Consider the following 27,348-nt stretch of genomic DNA (forward strand, 5'->3'; position numbering starts at 1 on the left):
GCTTGGTGGTACACCAGTTCCAGGTAGCACCTCAGGGTGACAACCCGTCACAAATATGATCTTTTAAAGCTGTTTTAGCAATTAGAAAAAAAACATATAGAGCTGCTTTACCACTAATATCTCTTCTTGCCTGGCCTACTTAACTCCTTCTCCTCCCCCCAACCCCCATAATGGTATAAACAACTCAATATTAGTTCAGAAACAGTTCACCATATTAATTAGTAATGCACATAATTTATATTTCATAGTTTTTCAACTGCCCTCCCAGACAGATATAGTCAATTGTGGGTCAGTTTTAAAAATATACGATACAACCCAAAGATTTTACACATGAAAAGAGAATACAGCTTATTATACAACGATTTTTAAGCTTAGAAGAGCAATAGATCTTAAAGTCATGAAAGCCAATGATAAGTAAATAATTATACTAACTTGCAGATGTGTCCTTACAAAAGACTTCTTCCCCGTGTAATCAAAGTTATTTCTCATTAAGAAATACAGCAGTTGTGAAGCTTCAGTACGAATTGAGCTCAGTTTGGAATTACAGCATTTCAAAATTTCATAACACAATGCAGCACACATGTCAGCTCTACCTTCATAAAATGCAGAAGGAAACTGAGGAAAGAATGAATCGGAGAAAAATCATGTCAAGGCTAACATCAGTAAATTAAACAAATGTTAAGAGAAAACAATTCCAACATCCCGAGGACGGTGCAGCCATCAAACAATAAATTATAGATTCATAAAGAAAAAAATGCTAGTCACATTTCATGACTTTCTGATAGAAGTCAGTGGATAAAAGGAATGCAGAAAAAATAATATATGGATTTTTAGTCAAGTATGATATAGTGTCATAAAATGGTACTTGAAAAAGTATTTCAAATTGATTGGATATTAACAGTTACATAAAATAAAAGTAGCAACCAGAGCCATAACAAAAGATAAACAGTAAAACAAATGTACTGCATTCATTCTAGGGCAAAACGGTGCGTAAGATCAGTTGTGGAATCATGATCTGCAATGCTACAGTTTTTTTTCTTTTAAATCCAATTTCAATTTGAGAAATAAGATATTATATTACTTGAATAACTGGATACAAATCACTGTGGTAACTATAAAAAAAGACAAATAATTGAAGATTAACATTTTTATTTTAGAAAGACTTACCTTAAAAATTAGTGCCCTTAAAGCAGTGAAGACAGTTTTCAGTGCTGTTTCAGACTGGTTTTTTCGAAGGAAGCAGAGGTACACATCAAAAACCTTTTTCATCAGTGGATTATGTCCATGATCTGTCAGTAGCTGGTTCTTAAAATTGATATGGACAATTTAGTGTTTTCTTTAAATATTTATGCTCTATCAAGAATGCATATAAATTGTGCAAAAAAAAAAAATCTTAGCTTCAGCTACGTCTCAAAGATGCTATTCAGAAAACTTTCACATATAGTACTACTGAAGCATATTAAAAACTACAAGCAAATCTAAACAGTTAATATTCCAACACCTTTAGTAATCTTAATCTGTAGCCAAAGTGATGGACCCATGACAGAATTATAACATGATAGTACGCATATGTTACTGGGGTCTTAAATACTTAATTAGTAACTCAGATATGAAGAGGGTGGGCACAAAAACATGACAGAAACCAAGCAACCAAAACTAATAAGGCCTTTAGTGCAGTGTTTCTTTATCAGTCCCATAAAACCCTTAAAGGACAGCTATGTCAAAAGGCGAACTAGACAGTGGGCTTTCTGCAATGGGTTTGGAGAGGGAAAAGGTGGGGGAGGAAGAAAAGGACCCTATGGAGTACCCTGCTTACTCTTGCCCTCAGAGGGTGTAAAAATAAACTAAGAACATGCATCATTTAAACGGATCTGGTTACTAGCAATTTTCTATTTTTGAGTTTAAAACATTTAAGGTCCAGTTCCATAGTCCATCAGGCAAAACTCATGCTGACTTCAGTGGAAGTTACTAGAGACAAATTGCAGGATTGAGTGACAACTGGTTGAGTTCAAAGCATACTGTTAATACTAGCAAATGAGACTTTATTAAACAGTAAAGGTTATTAGCTATTGTATGGCATGATTATGAATTACCTGCCTTGTGCAGTTTTAATACAGATGATGTGAGTAGTATAGCTCAATATAAGAACTCTTTTTTTAGTAATTTTCTAGAGAATAATTATTTAAAATGCCAAAAATCAAATTATCTATCAAAACTTGTGTTAAGGACAAACCTTAAACGTCATTGTGAATAAAGATAAAGTATCCAGAGTGGTAAGGGAAACTTCAGTGGCAATGTTTGCTTCAAGTAAGGACTGGTGAAGAACATCTGCATCTGAATGGCCATAGCCTGTAGAAATTTCAAATGAAGTGCTGCTTTATGATACATAATTAAACAAAAATTATTTTAAAACTAATGCTGCTAAATCATGTAGCCAAAAATTATAAAAGATTTTCTGCATTAGAGGAAGTTTAAGAAGAATAAGAACTTTGAAAGATGTTTACATTAAACAGTTGAGTAATATTTTATACATAGTTTTTTTCACACTTTTCCAACCATGAGACAATTATATATGTGTACAATACTTGGTATTCAAATAATTTAATTAAGATAACAACACAGTGAAGTGTAAAGGTAAAGTCTTAAAATAGCAGCATTAAACATATTTAAAATAATGGATTTAAATAATTGGTAATACTATGTTAATATATTCAAAAACAAAAAGTACATGGATAGATGGAATTAAGGTGGAGAACAAATATCAGTAATTTAGGGTAAAACTAAGAATATTGCAATTATCCCAAACCCAAGAATTACAAACCCTGAAAATTCAGAGTTAAGGTTAAATGTAAAAGAAATACAAACATGTTGAAGCATCAAAATGCAGAACAGGGCATCCAATAACCCCTACTGTGCCCTGTTGTGACACCATGCAATAACCATATTTTTATGATTCCGGATATGATTTTGTCACAATAAAATTATGACTAACTGTGGGAAAAAAATAATTTCACGCTATAGTCAGGGTAACCTTGTAGCCCGGCTGCTACACAATAACAATTTGTTAGTTCACTTTGTTCTAGTCCTCTTTGAAATAGGACTAAATTAACACGAACTGTTAATGTGTGGCATCTGGGTCCTTGTAAACAGCAAAATTTCAGGGTTACTGTGACATAATCTTATCCTTATGATAAACACAATTTAATGCTTGTGTCTCAGATTAACTGATTTTTAAAAGGCACATTAGATTCCAACCTCACCCACTGGTGTCACTGTAGGGAAGGATTTATGGTTGTTTGGGTCTCCTACCTGTTTTAACTTTCAGGGTCAGATTCACATGCATGTTCTGGCTGCGTTTAGCCAATATGAAGCAGCCAGAGCATACTGACCTGTTAAACTAGATTTACAGATGCTTTGCATCATAAAAGCAGCAGAAAGCAGAGTATACACTTGTTTGTCCTTCCCACCTTCCCTCAAAATTTATTTGGATTCAGAGAAAGTGCTGTAATTTTAAGAAAGATATATTACATTCTGCAGACATAAAGAAGTTGAATTTCAATTTTATGTGCAAACTCAACTGAACCTCAACTATGGGGGCTACACAGTAACCAGATTTTAAAATATGTCAAAGCTAAACTGGCTGTTGACAGTTACACTGGTTTTTCCATATTGCAATATACCTATGTAAAATCTGATTAAATCCAATGAGGGTAATAATGAGTAACACTGCTGTGACAGGTCAGGGTTTCATTCTGCCCACACATTGTTAGATTGTGAACCACAGAGGTGGTTCACTACTCTGGGTGGGCAACTCCTATCAGGTCTGACAAATTCACTACCCCAACACAGTTGCTGTCACAGTGTTTATGTATAAAGAATGTTGTGTGAGGTATCAAATGAAAGCTGGTGACACACTGGTCAACATCATTTTGAAATGCATGCATTAATGATATATGAGGAATTATGGACATTGATTGGTTAAAGACTTTTAAGCATAGTATCAAACACAAGGAGAAACAGGTTTTCTTCTAGACAGGAGGGAAGGTAATTATCTCATCACCTCTAATGTAAATCAAGCATTGTAAAAGCCAAAATACAATGGGAGTTGCATTTGCATGTAAGTGAACAGGAAAAGCCAGGTTGACTGAGGGATGTGAAATCAGTATGGGAGGACACCAGAGACTAAAACCACAGGGGGTAATCTTGTCTCAGGGCTCAAAACCATGAGTTTTGGGAAAATATAAAGAGAAGCAAAAAGACAATTTATTATCATTTCACTGAGGAACACGGGGGTGGGGGGGGGAGGGGGGGAGGGGAGTGATTCGTGACTGTTATTGATCCTGGTTTTGACTGAAAACCAGTAAGGTGGGTGAAGTCTCATCTTTTATTGGATTAACATCTGTTGGAGAGAGAGACAAGGACCTGAAAAAGAGCACTGCGTAAGCTCAAATACGCCATTCTCACCAACAGAAGATGGTCCAATAAAAGATATTACCTCACCCACCTTGTCTCTGTAATATCCTGGGATCAACACATGCACAAAAACAATGCATGCTATTTTTATAGTAAAACAATGTAATATCATACAATTTTTTCTTCAGTCTTAGGAGGAATACATCATAACGGACCTCCCTCCAGTGGGTCTCATACGGTTTAAAAGAGAGCTCTTTTTTTGTTTCTCCTTATCAGTAACGTGGAAGGGAAATACCATTAGGTTCTGATCCAACATGGCACTTAAGCACATGCTTGTAGTTAAATATGTTTCTACATACTTTGCTGAATTGTGGCCATACTCCTAAAAATCCTGGGTACTAATCCTACTAACAAAACATAGTGGGGGTTCATTGTATGTGCACTGCCTAAATTTATAGAGAGTATTTTCATAATATCCCTTTAAATTTAGGCTTTTGCAAGGAATATCCTTGGCATGGGTTTTTTTTTGTTTTAAAGAAAAATTGATAAACTCTATAATCTGGAATTACTGGCTACATACACTGGAGTGTCTTTCCCACACATCTTCAATCTTGTAATTTAGTCCATGCATATCTCATTCCCTGCAAACAGGACAAAACTGTACATTCATTATGCAGCTGAGCTAGCCACACATGCACAGACTCAGTGCTCCACTCTTTTTTTTTTTTAAATGTAAGATATTCAAAATGGATTAGTTTTAAATACTTCAGTTCTAAAATGAAATAGTTTCCCTTTGGAGAGAGATAATAGATTCCTCTTTATGTTGTCACTTCCTCTGAAACACAAATATATAAAAACCTGTTACTTACCTTACAGTAACTGGTGCTCTTTGTGATGTGTTGTCTGTATCCCCAGCATTGTAATCTTTTGACCAGCAGTGCCCACTGGCTCATGCCTGTGCCCTACCTGCCTTTGTCTCTCCAATTGTGAGGGCATAAAAGAGGCAGAGTGGGGCCAACTACCTCAATTCCTTTGTAATTGGTATCTGTGTCATTATGGACTCCAATTTGGGACTTCCACAGTTGGGAAGGAGGGCAGGTCATGGAATACATTTAGAGAACACATCTTCAACAGCACCCCAGTTACTATATGATAAGTAATCATTTTTATTTCTTCTAACGATTGTCTATATACATTCTACTCTTGGTGACTCCCAGTTACCTCATGCCAGGAGGTGGATATTGGAGTCTTAGTGAAACAGTGATTGAAAAAAATGGTTTACCAAAGCAAGCACCCACTCTAGAAGCCTCCACTATAGCACAGCATTTTGTGAAAATATGAATTGAACCCCAGATGGCAGTTCTACAAATTTCAGAAATAGGTCTATTTCTGTAAGAAGCCACAGATGTAGCCTGAGCTGTAGTAGAATGAGCTTTTATCTGAATGGGGAATCCAGTTTAGCTATTTGATAGCAATCTGATATATACTGTAATCCATTTGGATACTCTGTGGGAAAAAAACGCTTTCCCTTTTTTTTTTTTTTGGCATAAGCAATAAGCATTCTCAAAGAGACTCTAAATGATTTAGTTCTGTCTAAATAAAAAGACAATGGCTCTTCAAACACCTAAAGTGTGTAGTTTTCTTGTAGAATTATTGGTATGGGGCCTGGGAAAGAAAACAGGTAAATGAATGGTTTGATTAATATGAAAATCAGAAACTACTTTCGGGAGAAATCTAGATGAGGTCTTCTAAGGGATCTCTATGAAATATGGTGGATCAGGCATTAAGACTTGAATTTCTCCCATCCTAGGAGCAGAAGTAATGGCAATAAACAAACATGTGACTAATGCTTCACATGGAGGGCCCATCAGAGCTGTTAATACCACATTAAGGTCCCATGACAGAGAGACCTCTGTCCTAATTGGAAGGAAAAACATGTACTTAACCCTTTAAAAATCTAGAAACTCTATGGTGTGAAAATACTGGGTGATTTTGGATTTCTGGATGATAGATGTAACTTCTTGGTGAACTTTTATAAAACTAATGGAAGTTCAATTGATTTTGGTGAAAGCATGTAATGCAAAAATGAAAGGATGTTAAAAAAGATGAGACATGGTGTTGCTGTATCCAAGAGGCAAATCTTTTTCATTTGGCATTATATGTAGATCTCGTAGAGTCCTTTCCACTATTAAAATATTTTGGACTTCCCTGAAGCAAGACTTTTCTTCATCAATTAAACAGCAAGCATCCAAGCAAGGTGCAGAGATTCTAGTTCTGGGTAAAGTATGTTCCTTTTTACTTGAGTGATAAGATAAGTTAAAGGAGGCAATGATATTGGAATCCAAACCAATAGTTTCTGCAGGTCTTTGAACCAAAAGTCTGAGCCATGCTGGTGCAATTACTATCAATGACGTTGCATCCTGCTTGAGTTTTCTGAATCCGTACATAAAGCTGTGGGACCATGATATTAAGAAGGCATCCAACAGAGTCCTGAGACTCTGATCTCCTCCCGAAAACAAGATGCTACATTTCCTTTCTGCTTCAGCATCTCCCACAATTCTAGGCTATTCCCCTCCTGTCTTAAGTTTCTGGACGTGGTTCAAACTGAAGTATAGCCTGTGCCAGCCATGCCCCATTCTCCTGTTTGCCAGATGATTCATTCCAAAGCTGTGAAAAACTCTTGGAAAATGATTAGTAACAATTTCAGAGATAACTAATTAACTATGTACAATAGGCCACGGCCTACATGATAACTATCCAAATAAAATGCTGATCCTTGCCTGTGAAACATCCAAGGTGGGTAGAACTGTGGGAGATGCTGCTAGCAGAAAGGAAATTATCAGGTAAGAAATTTTCCATTCTGCAGCCCAGCATCTCCCACAATTATGGTTTGTATGGGAAGTAGGAAGCCATGAATAGGAGAAGGAAGAGATAGAAAAGTGAAAAAAAGAAACAAGGGGGACACCCCTCCCTCACTACCCTTTTTTTAACTGCTCAAATGGCCAGCTTATGTCCAGACCACTGCCTGTAGTACCTGCCTGCCAAAGGAGGCCTCTGCAGAGAAAGGAAGTCCAGCTTATAGTGTCTCACAGAGGCATTAGTTAATGAAAATGTGGCTACTCTGTAGTTCTGTGCACAGGAAGCACTCACCCTTTTAGCCCGTGAGGTTGCCATGGATCTTGTAGAATGCCCCTTGATTGCTTCTGCTTGTACACCTCAGCAATGCACAGTCTGATTAATCTAGTAAGGAGCAGCTTGGATATGCTAAAGCCTTTGGCAACTCAAGATGAAAGGAAATGAGCAGGAAGCCAGATCTTGTGAATTCTGCACGCTTGACATAGGTCTTGAGTGCTCTTCTGACTTCTAGTGTGTTACTGCTTCTTGGTCAGATGCTGTGGCCATAGGTGGAATGAAAGAAGTCATAGTCTCAAAGAGATGGGTGGCTATGGCTTTCAAATACCAGTGGTAGGTTCCACTTAGGGAAAGTTGGTCTGACTGCTGGTCTGGTCAGTCTGATTGCTCTGAGAAATCTGGATACCTGATGGTTCTGCCAAGGAATCGCAAGATCCTGTAAGTACCACACTACTTAGGGCTGATATCTGGCTTGCTATGGTGCTGGGCTGAAGGCCCTTATTCGCACCTTCTGGAAGGAAGTCCGGGGGGGGGGCGGATGGGGGGGGCGGCGCAGAATTCCCAGAATCTGCACTGTGCTTTTGGAACCGTGAACTGAACTTGGTCCACATGGAGTACATTTTTTAGTGTGGAAATTCTCTTAGATGACAGCAAAGTCCTGATCACTTTGGAAAATAGGCCGAGTGAGGCTAACTCTAACAATAGCCAGGCTGTCAGTTGAAGATGATGTAGCTCTGGGTGGAGGAACAGGTCTTGGAACAAAGATGTCTGGTCTCTTCAGAAGCCGCAACAATTATTCTAGCTTCAATTCTATCAGAACAGGTCAACATCAAGGAGCCCAAACATTTGCGAGATCAGAGTGAAGACTTTCTGCTTTAGTCGACTTTGCATCTTCTGAGCCAGTTTGTCTTTATGTTCAGCTCTCCTTTTGTGTGTATCACCTTTCGGAAAGGGAGAGTCTTGTCTGCCCATTCCATTGTCTCCATCGCTTCTGCACATAGAGCTACACTCCTCGTTCCCCCTTGGTTGTTTATGTATGCAACCATGGCTGCCTGGTTGGATCAAGACATGATTGCCCTCAAGGAAGACCTGGCATTCAGTGGAGGTAGTTTGACAGCTGAGAGCTCCAAAGGCTTCATGCTGTGTTTCCTTTCCCTGGAGCTTCAGATATCCTACATTGTTCTGGATCCCAGAAGTGATCCTTATCCTTTCAAACTCGTGTCTGTTGTGAGAACCTGCTGGCCTGGAAAGAATATGGAAAGACCTCTGTGGACATTCTCTAGGACTGTCCAACATCTTAGGGGATCCAGCACCCGGTTGGGAACAAGTACCTGGTCTTGTATTCGCTCCAGGGAACGGTCCCATATTTTCAGAAGAAAGGCTTGGAGATGCCTGATAGAAGACCTTATCCATGGGGAGACTCATGTAGGCCCAATGGCTAGACACACTGAGCCATGGCTGGTCTCATGCATTTGTCCAGCATGGATATCAAATCCTGGTTCTTGTGGAATCCGTCTAGTGATGGGTAGATCTCGATCACCAAAGTGTCTATTTCCAATCCCAGGTGAATTATGTTTGTTTACAGAACTTTTCCTGGTGAGAGAGCTTTTCCTGGTGTTATTGCAAAGCCATGCTCTCAAAAGTGATCCAAAGTCTGGGTTGTGGCACTGTATGTTGTGGCTTGTGAGCTATGCTTTGCTGCGACTATAGTCAACTAGTTAAGGCTCTGGTAAAGAAGGTGGATAAGAAGGAATAGTCTTTGTCATACTAAAGATTTTATTGCTTTGTAGTAAAATTCATCTAGGTCTCCTTGGAAGCTTCTGCTCCAAATGTTTTCTCCCTGCCAGGTTAACAGTCCCTTCTTGGATACCATTGGGTGTTGCCAGCACCCACTAGATTGCTTTGCTGGCTTTGACAGAGAGCAGAGGACTTTCTGAAGTCTCAGCTACTAATTTCCCTAATGTTTCCCCCAATAACTTCTCAACTGTAAGTTTGGATGCACAAGATATCTATTTAGGATGACTGAAGACTATTCATGGATGTAACATGACATCCTTGTAGCCACCAAGTTGGAATCCATTGCTCGTCACATATTACAACAAGAGGTTTGACCAAGACAGGACCCAAGATGTCTCACTCCGAACAAAAATCACATAGCCAGAAGATGAACCACTAGTTTACCACAAAGTAGGCTTTTTACTAAATATATGAAAAACTTTTGGTCTGAACAGCTGCAAGCTGAGGCTTTGAAATTGTCGTGTTATCACTCTTATGTTCTATGTGGTCTTCGAAGGAAGTCCCCTTCTGAAGTTGTGACTATGCCTTTCACTGGTGGAGCTCCTGCTGTACCAACCTTAGACTCCCAAAATTTATGACATTTCTTTATACAAACATTTTAGTTTAGCATTTGGTTTATTTAGGTATCCTCATTTTGATCCTACGTTGTCCTCAAAGGAGGAATCAACAGGAAAACATGTATCATAATAATGCTTGAAAGGAAAGGTATTTTTATTAATATTAAGAAGTTCCTTGAGGGCCACTGACTGGCATCCTCTCCTGGAAAATTTCTATAGGTTTTTTTTTTTTTAAAAAAGAAAAAACAAAACATGTGGTAGTTTTTCCTCTGGCTATTTACAGCAGAGAGGTAGTACACTATTCATCCTGGTCTGGGAACCATACATCAGAGGAAGAGTACTGGTGCACATACCTCGATTGTGAAAACAGCTTGTTAGCTGTTCCTTGGAGCCTGAAATGCTGCCTCTGCTTGCTCCCCGAGACTGGCTAGTAAGTAACTACTGGAGGAGGAACCGAGCACCACAACTGGAGCTTTCTGAACATGGGAATGGACTTCGCACTTATCTTTTGGTGCAGCTTCATGGGGAGTGGAATCTTCCAATGCCCCTGTTCTGCCTGAAATGCTCAAAGCTTTAATGTAGAGCCAGCCTGTAGAGCAGGGGAGGGGTGGAGAGAGAGAACCTTTTCCAATCTTTCAGAGTCTGATCCCCTTTTCCTAGGAGAGCAAGGGTTTATGGCTGATGATTACTATTATTATTTGGCGTATGCAATCCAGTAAAGCCAAACCACAGAGTTCTTATCAAGGATGTTCAAGGCAGGAAGACCTCCAGAAAGCTGAGTCATTTTGCAGTCCTCAACAACGTGTGTCATGGTATATGGCTGCCCACATTGACATAGTGGACTGTTTCTATTACAAATTTAATATCCAACACGAAACTGGTTCAGAAGGCTCCACGGCCTTTGTGGTAAATGAAACCTGGGTTGATGCTGACTGGAGTCCGAAGCAAGGTAATTATTTTTCACATTCTCTGAGAACCATGAAGTTTGCCATGTGTCCTCTATCATATATCCCTCACCCGATAAACTTATTCACAACAGGCAATGACCATGTGGTGGATTAAACAAGTCTTTAATTAATGGGAGATGTGGCATATTACACTATTTTCTCACAAGCTTTGCTATGCTTTCCTCTCTATGAACACTGGGGGAAGCAATATTGCGGAGAACCAGTCACCATGGTAGAGGAGTAGATAAAAGTATATGGCTGATGATCAGAAGGCACAATTTCCATTCTGCTGCTTCCTGAAGTCTGAGCCCCTTTTCCTGGCAGAGCTAGGGATTCTTGGGCTGATAGTCGAACAGGCAATTTCCATTAGACTGCAGCCTGAGGCAGGGCTGCACAGCAAGGACGAACAGGCTTCTCTGCATGCCCACACAAGCTGCAGGACGTGGGAGGGGTGGTGAGCATAGTATAGAACATTGTGATGGACCCTCTGTGTATGAGATAAACTCCAGCAAATATTCCCTCAGAGGGAGAAGGCAAAGGAGAAGGGGTTTAACTCCTAATTTTCACCCCACTTGTTTATTAACAATAATAATCACTGCCTTCTGAAGGACACACTTGCTTTTGTCATTTTAGGAACCGGAGACTCTGGGTTTTGCACGACTTACCCCAGAGTATCATGAGAATCACCTGATTCATGGTGTGAGGAAGGGAAGCTGTGTAGCAGTCCTGCTTCTTTCCCCAGATCCTAAAACCCACTGTAGGACTTTTTGGGGGACCAGCAGCCCAGAAAGTATCTTATCTTTATGATCTTTTGTTGCCCCAGGACTTACCTCCTAGGTCAGCTGGATGAAATCCTCTTTGTCCTCAGAGCCTCTCCCTGTTCTACTCGGTCTCTCCTGGTCAGATTTTTCTGTGGTGAAGTCGCAGCTACTTGGGAGGGGTTGGGGCCCCAACATGCTTAGCCAACTCAGAGCTCCGGGCCCTGGCAGAGATAGGGTAGGCTAGCTGGGTACAGGCAATGCATTTTTTATGTTTTTCCAAGCCTGAGAAAACTGCCTCATATACAAAGCACCTTTTGGATTTTGCTGGTGCTTGTATGGCTCTTCTGCCACGTCTGAAAGGTGGAAGGGGACACTGCAGCAGAGGCTTCAAGCAGCTGGGACCACTACGCTGCTCAGATCTGGGACCAGGAAGAGGTGAGAAGGCTTGATAAATATAAATACTTTAACTGCTTGAAAAGAGGCTAAAAGTAAAAAAATCCAAAAGAAAAGGATAGGTGTGAAACAAACCGCCACTTTGCTGCTGTGAAGGCAGAAGATCTGGCCGCAAGCAGAAGAAGGGGGTGTCACTAGCACAGGCTATGCTGCAACTCTGAACAGCTCCGGAAACTGAGGATGGGAAGGGAATAGCCCATATGTATAAGAATTGTACAACATGCTGGGCTGCAGAAAGGACATACTGAGGAATCATCACCAATGTGTCTATATGATGGCTTTTTAGCATGAAAATGGACTTCAGACAGCCTTACATACAGTGAAGATGAAGTCTGGCATGAGGACTGATGAATATACATGATGGCATGTGTCCCAGAACTCAAACATTATCTTCCTGATATCTGAGGATTGTTCAGTAATTAATTATGATGTGTCATTGTCTCCAATCTGGACTCATGTAAATAAGCTGATGCTGTGTGGAGTCCGGCAGAGCATCTATATATTCCATCTTTGATAATGGGATCAGTTGAGATTTTTTCTGGTTTTATTCTAAGCCCCAGATTGGTGAGTAGCTGGAGAGTATAATGAATGTTCTCTCAGACTTGATGAGAGGAATCCTGAATCAGCCAATTATCATGGTAAGAATAAACTTAAATATTTTGCTTTCTTAGAAATGCTGCAACAACCCCTAGTTATTTTGTAAATATTCTTGGGGCTGTTGACAATCCAAATGAATTCTATACTGAAAATGTTGAGATCCCACTATAAAACTCAAGTATTTCCTGTGGGGGCTGGGGGTAAATGGAAATACATATCCTGCAGGTAGAGAGCTGTGAACCAATCTTGTGCATCTAGGGAAGAAATTATTCAGACTACAGTTACTGTGCTGAATTTTAATCTTCAAATGAATGTATTGAGTCTTCTGAGATTCAGAATAGCCCTCTAATCTTTTTTTCTTTTTTGGGAATTAGAAAGAAATGAGGATAAAAGCCCTTTCTCCTGAACTGGGAAGGAACCTCTTCTATGTCTCTGAAAGACAACAGAGAATGAATTTGTTATGGAATCTTCTTGTGAAAGGGGTTGGGGATGGTGGGTAGGGATAGTCTGGAACTAAACAGAGTAATCAGTCAAGATAATTTCAAGGACCGATTGGGTCTACTGAAATATTGTTCCAGGCTTCCCAAAAATAAATGTACTCCAAAATGGGTAAGGGAAGGAAAAAATACTCATAACAACGGTTGGTTCGGAGCTCTTGACATGACCATCAGACTTGCTGCCTGTTGGCTGGCAACAGTTACGAAGAAGCAGACAGAGGAAACACTGTTTCTTCTTAGCAAGGTCAGAAGATTTGCGTTAGGCGTACTGAAAGGGTTCAGACAGCTGCCTTCAGTGAGACTGTGTGTTTTTTTTCCATCTGAGAAGGCAGACTCCCAACAATCTTAAAGTTTGTATTAGAGTCTTATAGGGTATGTAACATGTCATTGTTTTAAAGCTTAATAGCTCTGACTCCTTCACGGGTAAATCCTCATAGTGTTCTGAATTTCATGCAGGACACCGGCAGATTGTAGCCAAGACACTCACCTCATTGTTACATCACTAGACACACTGCTGTGTCTGCTGTGTATTGCAGCTTGTAATGTGGTTCTGAAAACTAACTGTCCCCCATTAATCAGAGATTGCAGTTATTTTCTGGACTCCTGTGGTACCACATCAAGGACTTCAGAGACCCTATTCCAGCAGAAGTCATCATATTTTGCAAGAAGAGCTTGATAATTTGAAATTCTAATTTGAAGACTAGCTGAGGAATAGCTCTTCCTTCCTAGTAAGTCCAGCTGCTTAAACTCCTTTTCCTTTGGTGTAAACATATGGTTTAGTTTAGTATGTTCATGAGCTGCTGTGATTAGAAGAGAACCTAGTGCAGGATCCACAGAGAAGTAGTCAAACCCTGATAATGGGGCCTGGTATCTCGTCTCTTTCTTTTATGATATAGCAGGTATAGTGGCCAGTGTTTGCCACAAGAGCTGAGCTGGTTCCAGGAGTGTGTAGTTGACTGGCACTGCCAGTCTTTCTGATAGCAGTGTGTAATACGTCTAGAAGCTTGAGAGAGTTTCACTTATCACTTCCACCTGGATCTCTAGAGTCCCTACTAACTCTTCAGAGGCTCCTGAGATGTCTTGTAGTTATCTGGTGGTGATGATGAAGACAGTCAGACAGACAAAGATGATGACAATACAGCAGGAGCGATGAGACTGTCCTTCCTCAGAAGTGTGGATTTGCTGTTCACTGAGAAACTTAAGGCTGGTGTTATGCATGAGATGTAGACGACTTAGCTGTAGAAGGTGATTTGTTCTAGAATGTGTAAACGTAAACTGAAGACAGCACGAAGCCCAATATGGCCATGAATATGGACGAGATACAAACTGTGTAGGAGACCAAGAAGGTGATACCAGGATGAGTGTGTATCTCTGTGTTCCCTATGCTCACGATAATGAGCTTGAGCCCTAGTGTCTCTATTAGATGAAAAGTAGGCTGGAGAACGTGATGGGGAACCCTCTCTAATCCCATTTGAGGAAGATGAGGAAAAAGTAGTCCTCTCACATAGGGGGAGCTGACTTGATAGGAATCCACATGTTGGGATACCATTAAAAGCAACTAAATAGAGGCTTAAAATTGAGAGACTCCTCAAAATGCAACACAAGAAAATTTCTAATAACGTTTTTGGTAATGTTTCACAAACAAAACTGGTCTTTGAAGGAAAAAGGCCTTTGAAAATGCATGTTTAAAGAAAATAAACATTGACAGAAACGGGTCATCATTTTTCCAAAACTTCCCTCGAACCCCACAAAATAGATTAAGAGGGTATGTTGATATACACATACTGAATATAATATTAAAATATAAAAATGAAGGACTGCTAAATGGTAAGATTAAAAGCTTTGATAGCTATATTTTAATGATTTATACCTAAGGATAGTGAATGAGTTTAGATGAGATAACATGTAGACCAAGACCTTGCTGGCATAAGTGTTATTTTGCCAATTCTTCTTTTACACAGAATTGCTGATCTGCTTAAAGTGATGTTATTTCTGACAGAACAAAAATAAAATGTTATGCTGGAAGTTTTGAAGTCAAAACACAGAAACAAGAAGCAGCCTTTTACTGGGAAAACCCAGGGACAGTGTACAAAACAACATAGAACCTGCATAGACAGCAAAGAAATACACAAGTTGGATAAACTGAAGCTTGCGCATGAGTAATATATGGGTTACATAAAAAACCAAATGTGTGATGTGTTAAAAGCTGATTGGAGAAAGGTTAAGTAGTCTGGAATTTGGAAATGTATAGAAGACCTAAGTGAACAAGGCCCAAATTGGAGAAACACTGGACCAGAAGCCGAAGGGACGGGACTGAAGGACCACACCAGAAAAATCAGAGGAGATGAAGACCACCATTGAAGGCAGAAGAGCTCCTTTACCTATTTTATCTCATCTGCTATTATTGTCTAGAATAAATATATATTCAGATCCTATAAGTGACAATAATTCTGTCTGAAATTGTATAATAAAGGCAAAAATTGAGTAAGCCTAAATTGGGTGGACTTGTGACACAGTTTCCCAGTACATCCCCCAACACCAGAATCCCTTAACACACTTGAAGAATCTCTCTATATTGATCCGTTAGTGATAAAAGGATTTTAACTGACTGTGCTAGCAAAGGAAATTAAGGGAAATCTGAGACAAGCAAATCCCCTAGCACCATAAATGTTGGTGCCTCTGTGGTTGGCATTGAAGGCTCCAGATCACAAGTCTTCAGTGCTGAATGATGAGGTACAGAAAATGTTAGTACCAACAAGGGTGGTGTTGAGACTGCCTGCAGTATGAACAGTGCTGAGATTCTTAACGCTTGCCTTGTTCGCGGCAAGCTGGTGTGTGAAGAGGATTAGACCAAAACGCACTAACTGCTAATGCACATTAGCAAGGTCCACATGGTTAGTTAGTTCACAACAGGCTGGTATGGGTTCGATTCACACACCTGTTTTCCACAAACTGTTTCTGTAGACAAGCCCTTAGTGATAGTACTGTAGTCTCCGTATGGCTGCTTACAGGAAGCTGCTCTTTCAACAGTACCAAATCATGTGTACTGGACAATTTTAGGGCAACAGAGGGATCATATTTATGGTTAAGCTACCCTTAGTGGTAACTTTCTGAGGAACGCCCCACAATGCCCCCAACGCCCCCACAACTGCCCCACAACTGGCAAGGGGGATACAAAAATATCCTGATTCTCCTAAGAATATCAAGTGAGGTCTTAAATGAAAGTTGGGGTCACACTGGTCATTAATATTGTTGTGAAATTTTTATATATATACACAATAGGAGTTACGTATGTATGTGTGCTAAAAATATGTTCCTAAAATCTGTATTAAGGCAGAGTTGACAAAAAGGTTTCTGCCAGACTAAGGCTGTTTATTCACCCATCCCCCTTGGTCCACATGTAAATTAAACATTGTAAGTTAACATAATGGAGAGGCATTTACAAACAAAGTTGGGAGGGGATGTGAAGTCAGCAGGAAGGCAGCATACCAGAGAATATACTACAGGAGGTCATCCTGACTCTGAGGTACAAACAATGAATTTTGAGGAATATAAAAGACACCCCTTTATCCCGCACCTGGGAAATAATCCAGCAGTGCAATTATGCTCATGAAAATGGGATCTCAACCAGGCTTCTTTGAAACGCTGCAAAGAACATTTGGGTGAGAAACTTATTTAGATTGGAGGTAAGCCTGCTAAGTTTAGTCACTAGGAATAGTGTTATGATTTTGTGTTATATGTAACCCTTCTGTTTCCATTATCCTAACTCACTACCTCTTAAATCTTGATCTTTGATAAGAAACATATGATTGTTTCCACTATAAATATATCTCAGTGCTGTGGTATTATATAAGGAATTGATCCAGAGCTGAACCAACCAAACTGTGTGTACAGTAGACTTGGTATTTCTGTGGATGTTCAGTGGATAAGGGGCTGGACATTACAGGGGAATGCTTTGAACGGGCTCAGGGACTGGGATAACTTCCATGGCAAAGTAAGGGCTAGGATAGCCCTGAGGAGATTGTTTGGGTGGCTAAAAGACTAAAGGTGTCAGGGAGCTGACACCAAGTTAACCACAAGCAAGTCTCCCTCTTGCTAGATGTAAGGAGGGTAAAAAGATGACTCTCAGTCCTGGCTGCCCATCAGAATAAGTCCAGTCAGATGATTTCAGAACAGGAGAATTTGCTGAAGGAATACAAGAGGCAAGCACCATATTCAGAGAAGCTTCTGGGGCACTTTTAGAGGAAGAAGATTGTTCCAAAGGAGACCAATCTAGAGAACCTGGATCTCAGGTTGGTGTCAGATTTATATAACAAAGAATAGTTTCAGCCTAGCCTCTCTTACTCTTTGAGTTTGTTTTAAAACAAGCAACAAACAGAATATTTGCTACCAATACGTTCCATGCCTAAGCAAACAAACGTTTATTATGGCCATCATTAAATGATATGGTTGAAGAAATTTCTGGTCAGTCATGAAGACTGAAGACCCAGTACCGGGTAATAGTGAAAAATATATAGAAGTTACCCAAATGAAACCTAACCTACAAAACTCATCCTAAACTAAATCCTACTACAAATACTGACTATATACAAAATCTACAATGGAAAAAAATAGATAAAGTAAGGACACCGCTAATTATTCTCTTTCTCAGACTAGGCTGTGGTTAGAAGGAGTGGCGATGGTTGGCCTCGCTCCACCCCTTTTATGCCCTCGGGAGGGCAAACAGGGTGCAGGTATGGGCCAACGGGTATCGTTGTTCAAAAGATTCCAATTTCTGGGGCACATATGCACCAAGAGAGGAATATATATAAACAATAACTTGTTGAGCTTTTAAATTTTTCTCATCTCTTGCTAATAAATCTCTTCTATTGCACTGGAAATGACTGAAAGATGGAAATCCACCAGCTAAAGATGGTTCAAGGGTAGGGTAACACATTTATGTTATTGTCTACAATACAGAACTAGCTTTCTCAAGTTCTCACAGGGATTACATGAGTAAATACTGCAGGATTGGATCAACTGGTGTCTTACATTAATGGCAATAAGCTAGGAGTTTTTGTGCACATGTAAGGGGCAGTTAGACAAGCTATGGGAAACAGATGTGCAAGAACAGTTTACGTATAGTTAATTTGCATAGATTGTATAGTTTTACTGTACGCAATTCTGTCAAGTCAAAACACTGCATGAATAAATGCTATAATTTGTTAAGTTAGCTGACCAATTTCTTTGGTGCTTGAAACTGTAGGAAATTGAAAAATGACATGTCAAAAATATTCTGCATCTTGTTTCAGAGTAACAGCCCTGTTAGTCTGTATTTGCAAAAAGAAAAGGAGTACTTGTGGCACCTTAGAGACTAACCAATTTATTTGAGTATGAGCTTCCATGAGCTACAGCTCACTTCATCGGATGCATACTGTGGAAACTGCAGAAGGCATTATATACACAGAGACCATGAAACAATACCTCCTTACCAGCAGGAGAGTGGGGTGGGAGGAGGTATTGTTTCATGGTCTCTGTGTATATAATGTCTTCTGCAGTTTCCACAGTATGCATCCGATGAAGTGAGCTGTAGCTCACGAAAGCTCATGCTCAAATAAATTGGTTAGTCTCTAAGGTGCCACAAGTACTCCTTTTCTTTCTGCATCTTGTATAATTTGAAATTTAAAAGCAGCATATTTAAAAAGGCAATATACAAAATTGTTTTCAATTAAAGCAGCCTTACACAAACTGACTTCAACCTCATTAAGTCTTACCATTGTCTACAGAAATTCCAAGCACACTTGATATCTTTCTTACACTGAAAACACAGAAAAAGTCACTTCATTATTGGGAGATTTTCACATCCACACAAACTAAATCATGGACTTTACATTCCTCATAGAAATTCTAAAATTTATATTTTCATCAGGAGATGTCAGAACATGGAGACATGATCAACTAAGTGCAGATTATAACATGTAAACTATACTTTTTATAATGGGTCATAAGTGGGTGAAAATAGAACTTTTAATAAAATCAACCCATATAGTTCAAAAGTAAGATATAAACCCTTTTCAAATGAGCACCACAAAATTTAAGTGTTTGTAATTTGAATCAATCCCAGAATTAAATGATTTAGAATATTTCATAACTAATACATTTGCAAAGTACCACTTTAAAATATGTAATGCTATAGTTAACCATGTTCCACATTATGTCATCACTTAGCATTGATTGCTCTACCAGAAAGTGGGAACAGACCAGTAAACTAATTCCACTTAATTGTTTTATCTAGAACAATAATAAAGTCCATGAAGTGCTCTGGTGTGGGTCTGGGACCTGCCTCTGGTGTGGTAGTGGATGAGGATGATAACTGTTATGGTGTAATGAAACTTACTGTGGTTAAAAGTGAGAGAGTTATCCAGGCTGCTCAGTTGCTGCAATCTGGCATGCATCATTCCTGTTCTGTTACGGGAAACAGGCAATGTCTGAGATTTTCGATCATGAACTATGGGTCCCAACCCCTCCTGGTTCCTGCAAGATGGGTGAAATGGGATAGAAGCAAAAGTTAGACATATCAAACTGCAGCAAGACAGGGAGAGTTAGTTAAGCAGTTACAGCACAAAAAGTACTAACGAATGAATGGCAATGCAGCCCATTTGTTGTTTTATGTTTAGCTAAAACAAAAATAGGCATTTTTAAAAAGGATCACATCAAATTCTTAATTAGAAAACCTAATGTGTGAAAATAAAAACACACAAACTGTATCTCTTGAAATAATTAATTTACTTCAAAGCTTTTAGCAATGTTAATCTTAGATTATAGCTCATTTAAATGATGTTTTGACAACAGTCAGAACTGAAAAATGCACTAGTTTCTTTTGATTATGTAAGTTTTGGGGAAAAGTTAGAAAGAGGTGTAGTGGTAAAACAGGAAAGCCCACATGCAATAAGAGCAGGAATTAATTTTAGGCACTAACACCTGTATCTTACCCAGGCAGGAAGGGAGAAGAGCCATACACTTTGTTAAAACTTGTCAGCAATCAAGTGAAGAAAACAGAAAAGTGATTTGTGTTAGCAATCAGTACAAACTTCCTATTGTGTACCACCACCAGAGCTGATGAGAAATGAAAACCAGTGCTGGAATTACACCTCTCCCTGTTCCCTTAAATAAGAGTTCTCTCTCATTTGGTGTTATTCTGTGCAGTACATGCATTTACTGTGATACAACATGCTATGGTGTGACATCAATTTTACAGATTTAAAGGCTATATTTGTTTGTGAAACTGCAATAAACCCATAGACCACCAGAGACTTATATGATTGTAATAGTTTGATGTTTGTTAACATGCAGAACAGATCAAGTGATAATTCAATATGACAAAAGTGCAGAACAGTCTTCTCTGCTATGTCAAAATGTTATTTTTATACAGCAGTTACTTTTAAGACTGAAGACTGTGAAGTATGTTAAAGCGCAAAGCAGTATAATCACAGCTAAAGACACAATCTAAATTGAGAAACAGCTATTGATCCATTTTATCACAGATTTTTTTCTGAGCGTGTAAAAAATTTTTTTGGGGGGGTAGGGAGAAAGAGACATTGACAAACCTCTTGCAAGTCCCCAAAATAGCATTCATGTCATAGGGTGGATGGGTATTTTCATATTTAAATTAGGATGAAAGTTTATTATTTTTCTTTTTGTAAGAAAAAAATTCCCATATCATTAAGTTTGAAAAAGTTCAGTTTAAAGTCATTGTGATTTGTGGTATATTCTGATTGAACTCTTTGGTATTTCTATTTCCAATGTTAACTGCTAATGTAGTAGTCTGCATTTAGCTACTGACATTGGGAAATATAGATGCTAACACCGTTAGTGTAATCCTGATTCCACTAAAATCAATGGCAAAATTCCCATTGACTTAAATATGGCAGGATTTCACCCCACAAGTTTAATGATATCACAGTGGCTCCAACACCATGGTGGTGGAGGCAGTGTGAAGCTTGAACAGATTAGGTTAACTAACTTACTTCTTTAATACAAGAACAAGTACTCTATACTTTGTATGAGATTTATGAAAATGTGGAAGAAATACTGAAGTATACTATACAGTTTCTGGGATAAATTCAGACCTCAGATACATGCATTCAACTCCTATTGACTTCCCACTGATTAACAGGCTTCAGTGTGAGTGTCACACATGCACGTGCTGCTAGAACGTAGCTCTATAAACTGAAAAATCTAAATCTAGAAAACAGAAAAAAAATTGCAAAATGGCAGCTTACGAGACACATTACAATAATCAGTCTTCAGAGGGGTAGCCGTGTTAGTCTGGATCTGTAAAAGTGGCAGAGTCCTGGGGCACCTTATAGACTAACAGACGTATTGAAGCATGAGCTTTCGTGGGTGCATACCCACTTCGTTGGATCATGCATCCGACGAAGTGGGTATTCACCCACGAAAGCTCATGCTCCAATACGTCTGTTAGTCTATAAGGTGCCACAGGACTCTTTGCCGCTTTTACAATAATCAATGTGCTTACAGATCTATGCCATTCTCAGTCTTTGAAATGTACAATATTATAATTTAAATTAGTAAAAATACTACATAGTAGTGCTTCCAAGAGAATTCATCTACGACAGTTTCAATGCTTGTCATTATTCAAAATGTGTAATCACAGACCAATATTAGCTATCTTATGAGCATTTTAAGAGATAAACCTATTCTTCAAAAATATCCCCCTCAAAAGTAAATACTGATTAAATTAATTTCTTATAAGCATATTTTGTGTATATTTCTAATATTCTTTAATAGCAACAATATTTTCAGATAGCACCCAAAAAGGTGTTGTGCATCCAATTACTCACCTTCAAATTGGTAGGCATCACTGCATAATAATTCCTCCATTCTTGTGCATTAACTTTTTAACAAGAACTCAGCGGATATTGGACATACTACTATTTTAATTCTCTCATAGCGTAACACCATAAATTTAAATTCTACACAGTACCTGGCTATGTATCGTTTTCCCATGTACTGGAACTGATGCAAGCACACTCTGCAGAGAACATATTAGGAATCATTGTAACAACATTTAAAAACTGTTTAAATAAATGTTTACTGCAACTATCTATTATGTCTGCTTGTCAGTCCCGCTAAGCTCTTTCTTCACAGGCACGTCAGGAAAAACATCCATTTTAATTGTTCCCATCCTTAAAGTAGAGAGCCCTGCAACCTAACTTGAACCTGATGGGACCCAATTACAAGTGCTGGGCTCAGGTCAGGTCGCCTTTGTTAACCTTCTCCTGACTGTGGGGTTGACATGGTGACAGCTGCATGCCTCACAGGTGTTAGCCACCTCGTTGCACTGAGTGTGCCATGAAGTGAGTGTGCCGAGGAGTCGCAATTCTCTCACTCTGCAGTACACAGAGAGCAGCAGGGGGTGGCAGAGGCAAGAGTGGGGTACGGAGCATGCCTAGATCCTTTCACCCGGAATCAAAGCAAAGAGCTCAATATCTTGGCTGATCCAAGTTAGAATTTCTAAAAATGACAAATGGGAAGCGTCAAGGATTGAAAACAAAAATCAAAGAAGAAAATTATATTCATTGCCATTTCTAAAACATGGTATCCTAAATAAACTTTATTATTTAATATTTATATGGTAGTAGTGTCTAGCTGTACCTATCATAAGCAGGGCCCCATTGTATGAGGTGATGTGTATACACAAGAGGCAAAATTACAGTCCCTTCCCCAGTGAGCTTACAGTCTAAGACAGGGGTGGGCAAACTACCGCCCGGGGGCCACATCCAGCCCTTCAGACCTTTTAATCTGTCCCTCGAGTTCCCACAGGGGAGCGGGATCCTGGGCTTTCCCGGCTCTGGCGCTCCAGCTTGGGGCTTGCCCCACTCTGCACATGCTGTGGGTCCATGCGGCTCACGGAAGCAGCGGCATGTCCTCCCTCCAGCTCCTATGGTTAGGGGCAGCCAGGGGGCTCTGCACACTGCCCCCGCCCCAAGTGCCACCCCTTCAGCTCCCATTGGCTGGGAACCATGGCCAATGGGAACCATAGGAGCTGCAGGGGCAGCACTGAGCGGGCTGGCTGCACCTCCGTATAAGAGCCAGAGGGGGGACATGCCGCTGCTTCCGGGAGCTGTTTTAAGTGCTGCCTGGAGCCTGCACCCCTCATCCCCTCCGACACCCCAACCCCCTGCCCCAGCCCTGATCCCCCTCCCACCCTCTGAACCCCTTGGTCCCAGCCCGAAGCACCCTCCTGCACCCTCAACCCCCCATCCCAGAACCTGTACCCCCAGCCAGAGCCCTCACCCCACCCACCGCACCCTAACTTCCTGCTCCAGCCCAGAGGCACCTCCTGCATCCTGAACTCCTCATTTCTGGCCCCACCCTGAAGTTCTTACCCCCTCCCGCACCCCAACCCCCAATTTCGTGAGCATTCATGGCCCACCATACAATTGCCATACCCAGATGTGGCCCTCGGGCCAAAAAGTTTGCCCACCCTGGTCTAAGGGCTAGTCTACACTACCACACTACATAGGCGCAGCTGCGCTGCTGTAGCGCATCTGGTGAAGATGAGAAGTGAAAGCTATGTCAGCTATGGTGAAGCTATGTCGTGTCTGGTGAAGATGAGGGGCGAAAGCTATGTCAACAAGCGGTAGAAGCTAAGGCAATGGGAGAGCAGGACATTGCGTTAAATTGATGTAATTTGTGTCGCTCGGGGGTGGCTTTTTCACACCCGAGTGACACGAGTTACATCGACTTAAGTGGTAGTGTAGACAAGCCTTGAGAAAAATGACTTTCTAAGGACACAGCAAAAGTGATAACTAAATATATACAATTTTATATATAATTTTATTTTTAAATTGTTACTAAAAGCTAAAATAAACCTCAACAATCCCTATCTGCTCCACCACTTAGCCATCATTAATTGCCTCATTTTTTAAAGATGCTGTGGCAATGGTGGGTCTTGAAAAGGGAAGCTGCTTTTCAGGTTTGATTATAGCTAGTGATATCTACATATCTTAAACGGCTTGGATTTTTTGTTCAAATGAGCATCTTGGTATTAAGATGTACATAGGCTTTCTTGAAGATTTTAAATACTTCTTTGTTTTAGGTCAAGCAAGAAATACTGTGAGAACAGCCTATATTTGGGGATGCTCCTGCTTTGGATTGAAACAAGAATATACAGATACATGCGAAAAAATTGTGCAAAGGAGAATTTATATAAAACCTTTTTCAAACCTCAAGAAAATGGTTCACTTTCAAAGCTATAGTCTCTGTCTCTCTCAAGACTATTTTAATTTGCTCTTCAGAAAAGTGCAAATCTGCACTGAAAGCTGGTTTGCAGGTTTACTAGTAAGGGCAAAAGACATCAGAAAGATGCTACCAGCAATGTGGGAAAAACTGCAAGGAATCAGCCAGACTCCAGTTAGTAGGAACAGTTACAGAAGCAGCCAAACCAGGAATCGCTACGTTGGGTGAGAGATGGTAAAACGGGGCCCAACTGGAGTCACCACTCCGCGCAGTAGCCATTGGACCCAGAAGCATGCAGGGGAGACCTCCCCCCGAGTCTGTGGAAACTAGGACCCAGGTGGTGCCACTCTTTCACCCATATGGCCTTGGCGGGAAATTGCAGGGCAGAACCAGCTAGAAACTCTCGCTGATAGGAGCCAAAACAGGGACCTTAGGACATCCTGAAGGGGGTTCCAAAGAGGATGGAGCTCGGCTGTTCTCAGTGGTGGCAGATGACAGAACAAGAAGCAATGGTCTCAAGTTGCTGTGGGAGAGGTCTAGGTTAGAAACACTATTTCACTAGGAGGGTGGTGAATCACTGGAATGGGCTACCTAAGGAGATGGTGGACTCTCCATCCTTAGAGGTTTTTAAGGCCCAGCTTGACAAAGCCCTGGCTGGGGTGATTTAGTTGGTGTTGGTCCTGCTTTGAGCAGGGGGTTGGACTAGATGACCTCTGAAGTCTCATCCAACCCTAATATTCTATGATTTACAGAAGTTTCTAAAGTTCAGACTGGGCTTTCTCTGTCCTGTGCTGATTGGCTGTTTGCCCTAATCCTTTCTCTCACAGTCTCTTCACCTCAGCTTTATTCCATATCTGCTCTTACTTTTTTCTTTCTTGTCCTCCTCACAACTTGAAGCTTTCATGTCCTCTTTCCCTTCACTTTTCTTACCATTTAATTCATCGCCTCCTAACTCTTTCTCTCAAAAAAAATAAATCCTGGACTATGACATTTGCCATCATCACATTGTTCACTCTGCTTGTGAGTCATAGCCTTTTTCACAGCTCTGTGCCTGTCTTGTCTGTTTGGATGTACAATTTTGGGGCAGGAACTATCTATGACTCTATATTTGTAAATGGACTAGTATAATGAAGTCTCATTCTTGGTGTAGGGTCCTTAGGCACTACTGTAATAAACAGGATAAACATCATCATCAGGTAGGTGCAATTAGCAATGGGGGAGGTGGGCCCAGCGTGTGCCATGTTCCCCCACCAGTTCAAGGGGAGTATGAAACCATCCCCAACGTTAAGCATATTAATACCCTGAAACATGGCTCGAGAACTTTGTTCCTTCTCCTAATTGCTTCCTTTATACTATAGTTGGGATGGAGAATGGAACCTCTTTTGATAATGTGGCAACTGAGATCAGAATCATAGAATATCGTTAAATATCAGGGTTGGAAGTGACCTCAGGAGGTCATCTAGTCCAACCCCCTGCTCAAAGCAGGACCAATCCCCAACTAAATCACCCCAGACAGGCCTTTGTCAAGCCTGACCTTAAAAACTTCTAAGGAAGGAGATTCTACCACCTCCCTAGGTAACGCATTCCAGTGTTTCACCACCCTCCTAGTGAAAAAGTTTTTCCTAATATCCAACCTAAATCTCCCCCACTGCAACTTGAGACCATTACTCCCTGTTCTGTTACCAGCTACCACTGAGAACAATCTAGATCCATCCTCTTTGGAACCCCCTTTCAGGTAGCTGAAAGCAGCTATCAAATCCCCCCTCATTCTTCTCGTCCGCAGACTAAACAATCCCAGTTCCCTCAGCCTCTCCTCATAAGTCATGTGTTCCAGTCCCCTAAGCATTTTTGTTGCACTCCGCTGGACGTTTTCCAACTTTTCCACATCCTTCTTGTAGTGTGGGGCCCAAAACTGGACACAGTACTCCAGATGAGGCCTCACAAATGTCAAATAGAGGGGAACGATCACGTCCCTCAATCTGCTGGCAATGCTCCTACTTATACAGCCCAAAATGCCTTTAGCCTTCTTGGCAACAAGGGCACACTGTTGACTCATATCCAGCTTCTCGTCCACTGTAACCCCTAGGTCCTTTTCTGCAGAACTGCTGCTGAGCCATTCGGTCCCTAGTCTGTAGCGGTGCATGGGGTTCTTCCGTCCTAAGTGCAGGATTCTGCACTTGTCCTTGTTGAACCTCATCAGATTTCTTTTGGCCCAATCCTCCAATTTGTCTAGGGCCCTCTGTATCCTCTCCCTACCCTCCAGCGTATCTACCTCTCCTCCCAGTTTAGTGTCATCTGCAAACTTGCTGAGGGTGCAATCCACACCATCCTCCAGATCATTTATGAAGATACTGAACAAAACCGGCCCCAGGACTGACCCTTGGGGCACTCCACTTGATACCGGCTGCCAACTAGATATGGAGCCATTGATCACTACCCACTGAGCCCGACAATTTAGCCAACTTTCTATCCACCTTATAGTCCATTCATCCAGCCCATACTTCTTTAACTTGCTGGCAAGAATACTGTGGGAGACCGTGTCAAAAGCTTTGCTAAAGTCAAGGAACACCACGTCCACTGCTTTCCCCTCATCCACAGAGCCAGTTATCTCGTCGTAGAAGGCAATTAGATTAGTCAGGCATGACTTGCCCTTGGTGAATCCATGCTGACTGTTCCTGATCACTTTCCTCTCCTCTAAGTGCTTCAGAATTGATTCCTTGAGGACCTGCTCCATGATTTTCCAGGGACTGAGGTGAGGCTGACTGGCCTGTAGTTCCCAGGATCCTCCTCCTCCCCTTTTTTAAAGATGGGCACTACATTAGCCTTTTTCCAGTCGTCCGGGACTTCCCCCAATCGCCATGAGTTTTCAAAGATAATGGCCAATGGCTCTGCAATCACATCCGCCAACTCCTTTAGCACTCTCGGATGCAGCACATCCAGTCCCATGGAC

The 27,348-nt window shown here is 40.7% G+C and overlaps 1 protein-coding gene across 22 annotated transcripts in view; it reads right to left on the reverse strand.

Moving 5' to 3' along the window:
- DOCK9 (dedicator of cytokinesis 9) overlaps positions 1-27,348 on the reverse strand; it is a 336,209-nt gene that overhangs the window by 54,182 nt on the left and 254,679 nt on the right. For 9 of the 22 annotated variants that reach the window (XR_012159418.1, XM_073348476.1, XM_073348365.1 and 6 more), the window contains 6 exons: positions 22,141-22,188; positions 20,126-20,164; positions 19,531-19,667; positions 2,234-2,349; positions 1,168-1,305; positions 433-615 (listed from right to left, as the gene is read on the reverse strand). Coding sequence is in view for 21 of the 22 variants with exons in the window: in XM_073348476.1 (XP_073204577.1) it covers positions 433-615; positions 1,168-1,305; positions 2,234-2,349; positions 19,531-19,667; positions 20,126-20,164; positions 22,141-22,188 (661 nt within the window). In the remaining variant the exon portion in view is untranslated. Of the gene's footprint in view, positions 1-432; positions 616-1,167; positions 1,306-2,233; positions 2,350-18,907; positions 18,952-19,530; positions 19,668-20,125; positions 20,165-22,140; positions 22,189-27,348 lie in introns of all 22 variants that reach the window. The other 13 variants (XM_073348434.1, XM_073348354.1, XM_073348395.1 and 10 more) reach the window with 4 other exon arrangements.

This window comes from Lepidochelys kempii, chromosome 1, assembly GCF_965140265.1.
Source record: "Lepidochelys kempii isolate rLepKem1 chromosome 1, rLepKem1.hap2, whole genome shotgun sequence".
In the NCBI taxonomy this organism is placed as follows: domain Eukaryota; kingdom Metazoa; phylum Chordata; order Testudines; family Cheloniidae; genus Lepidochelys; species Lepidochelys kempii.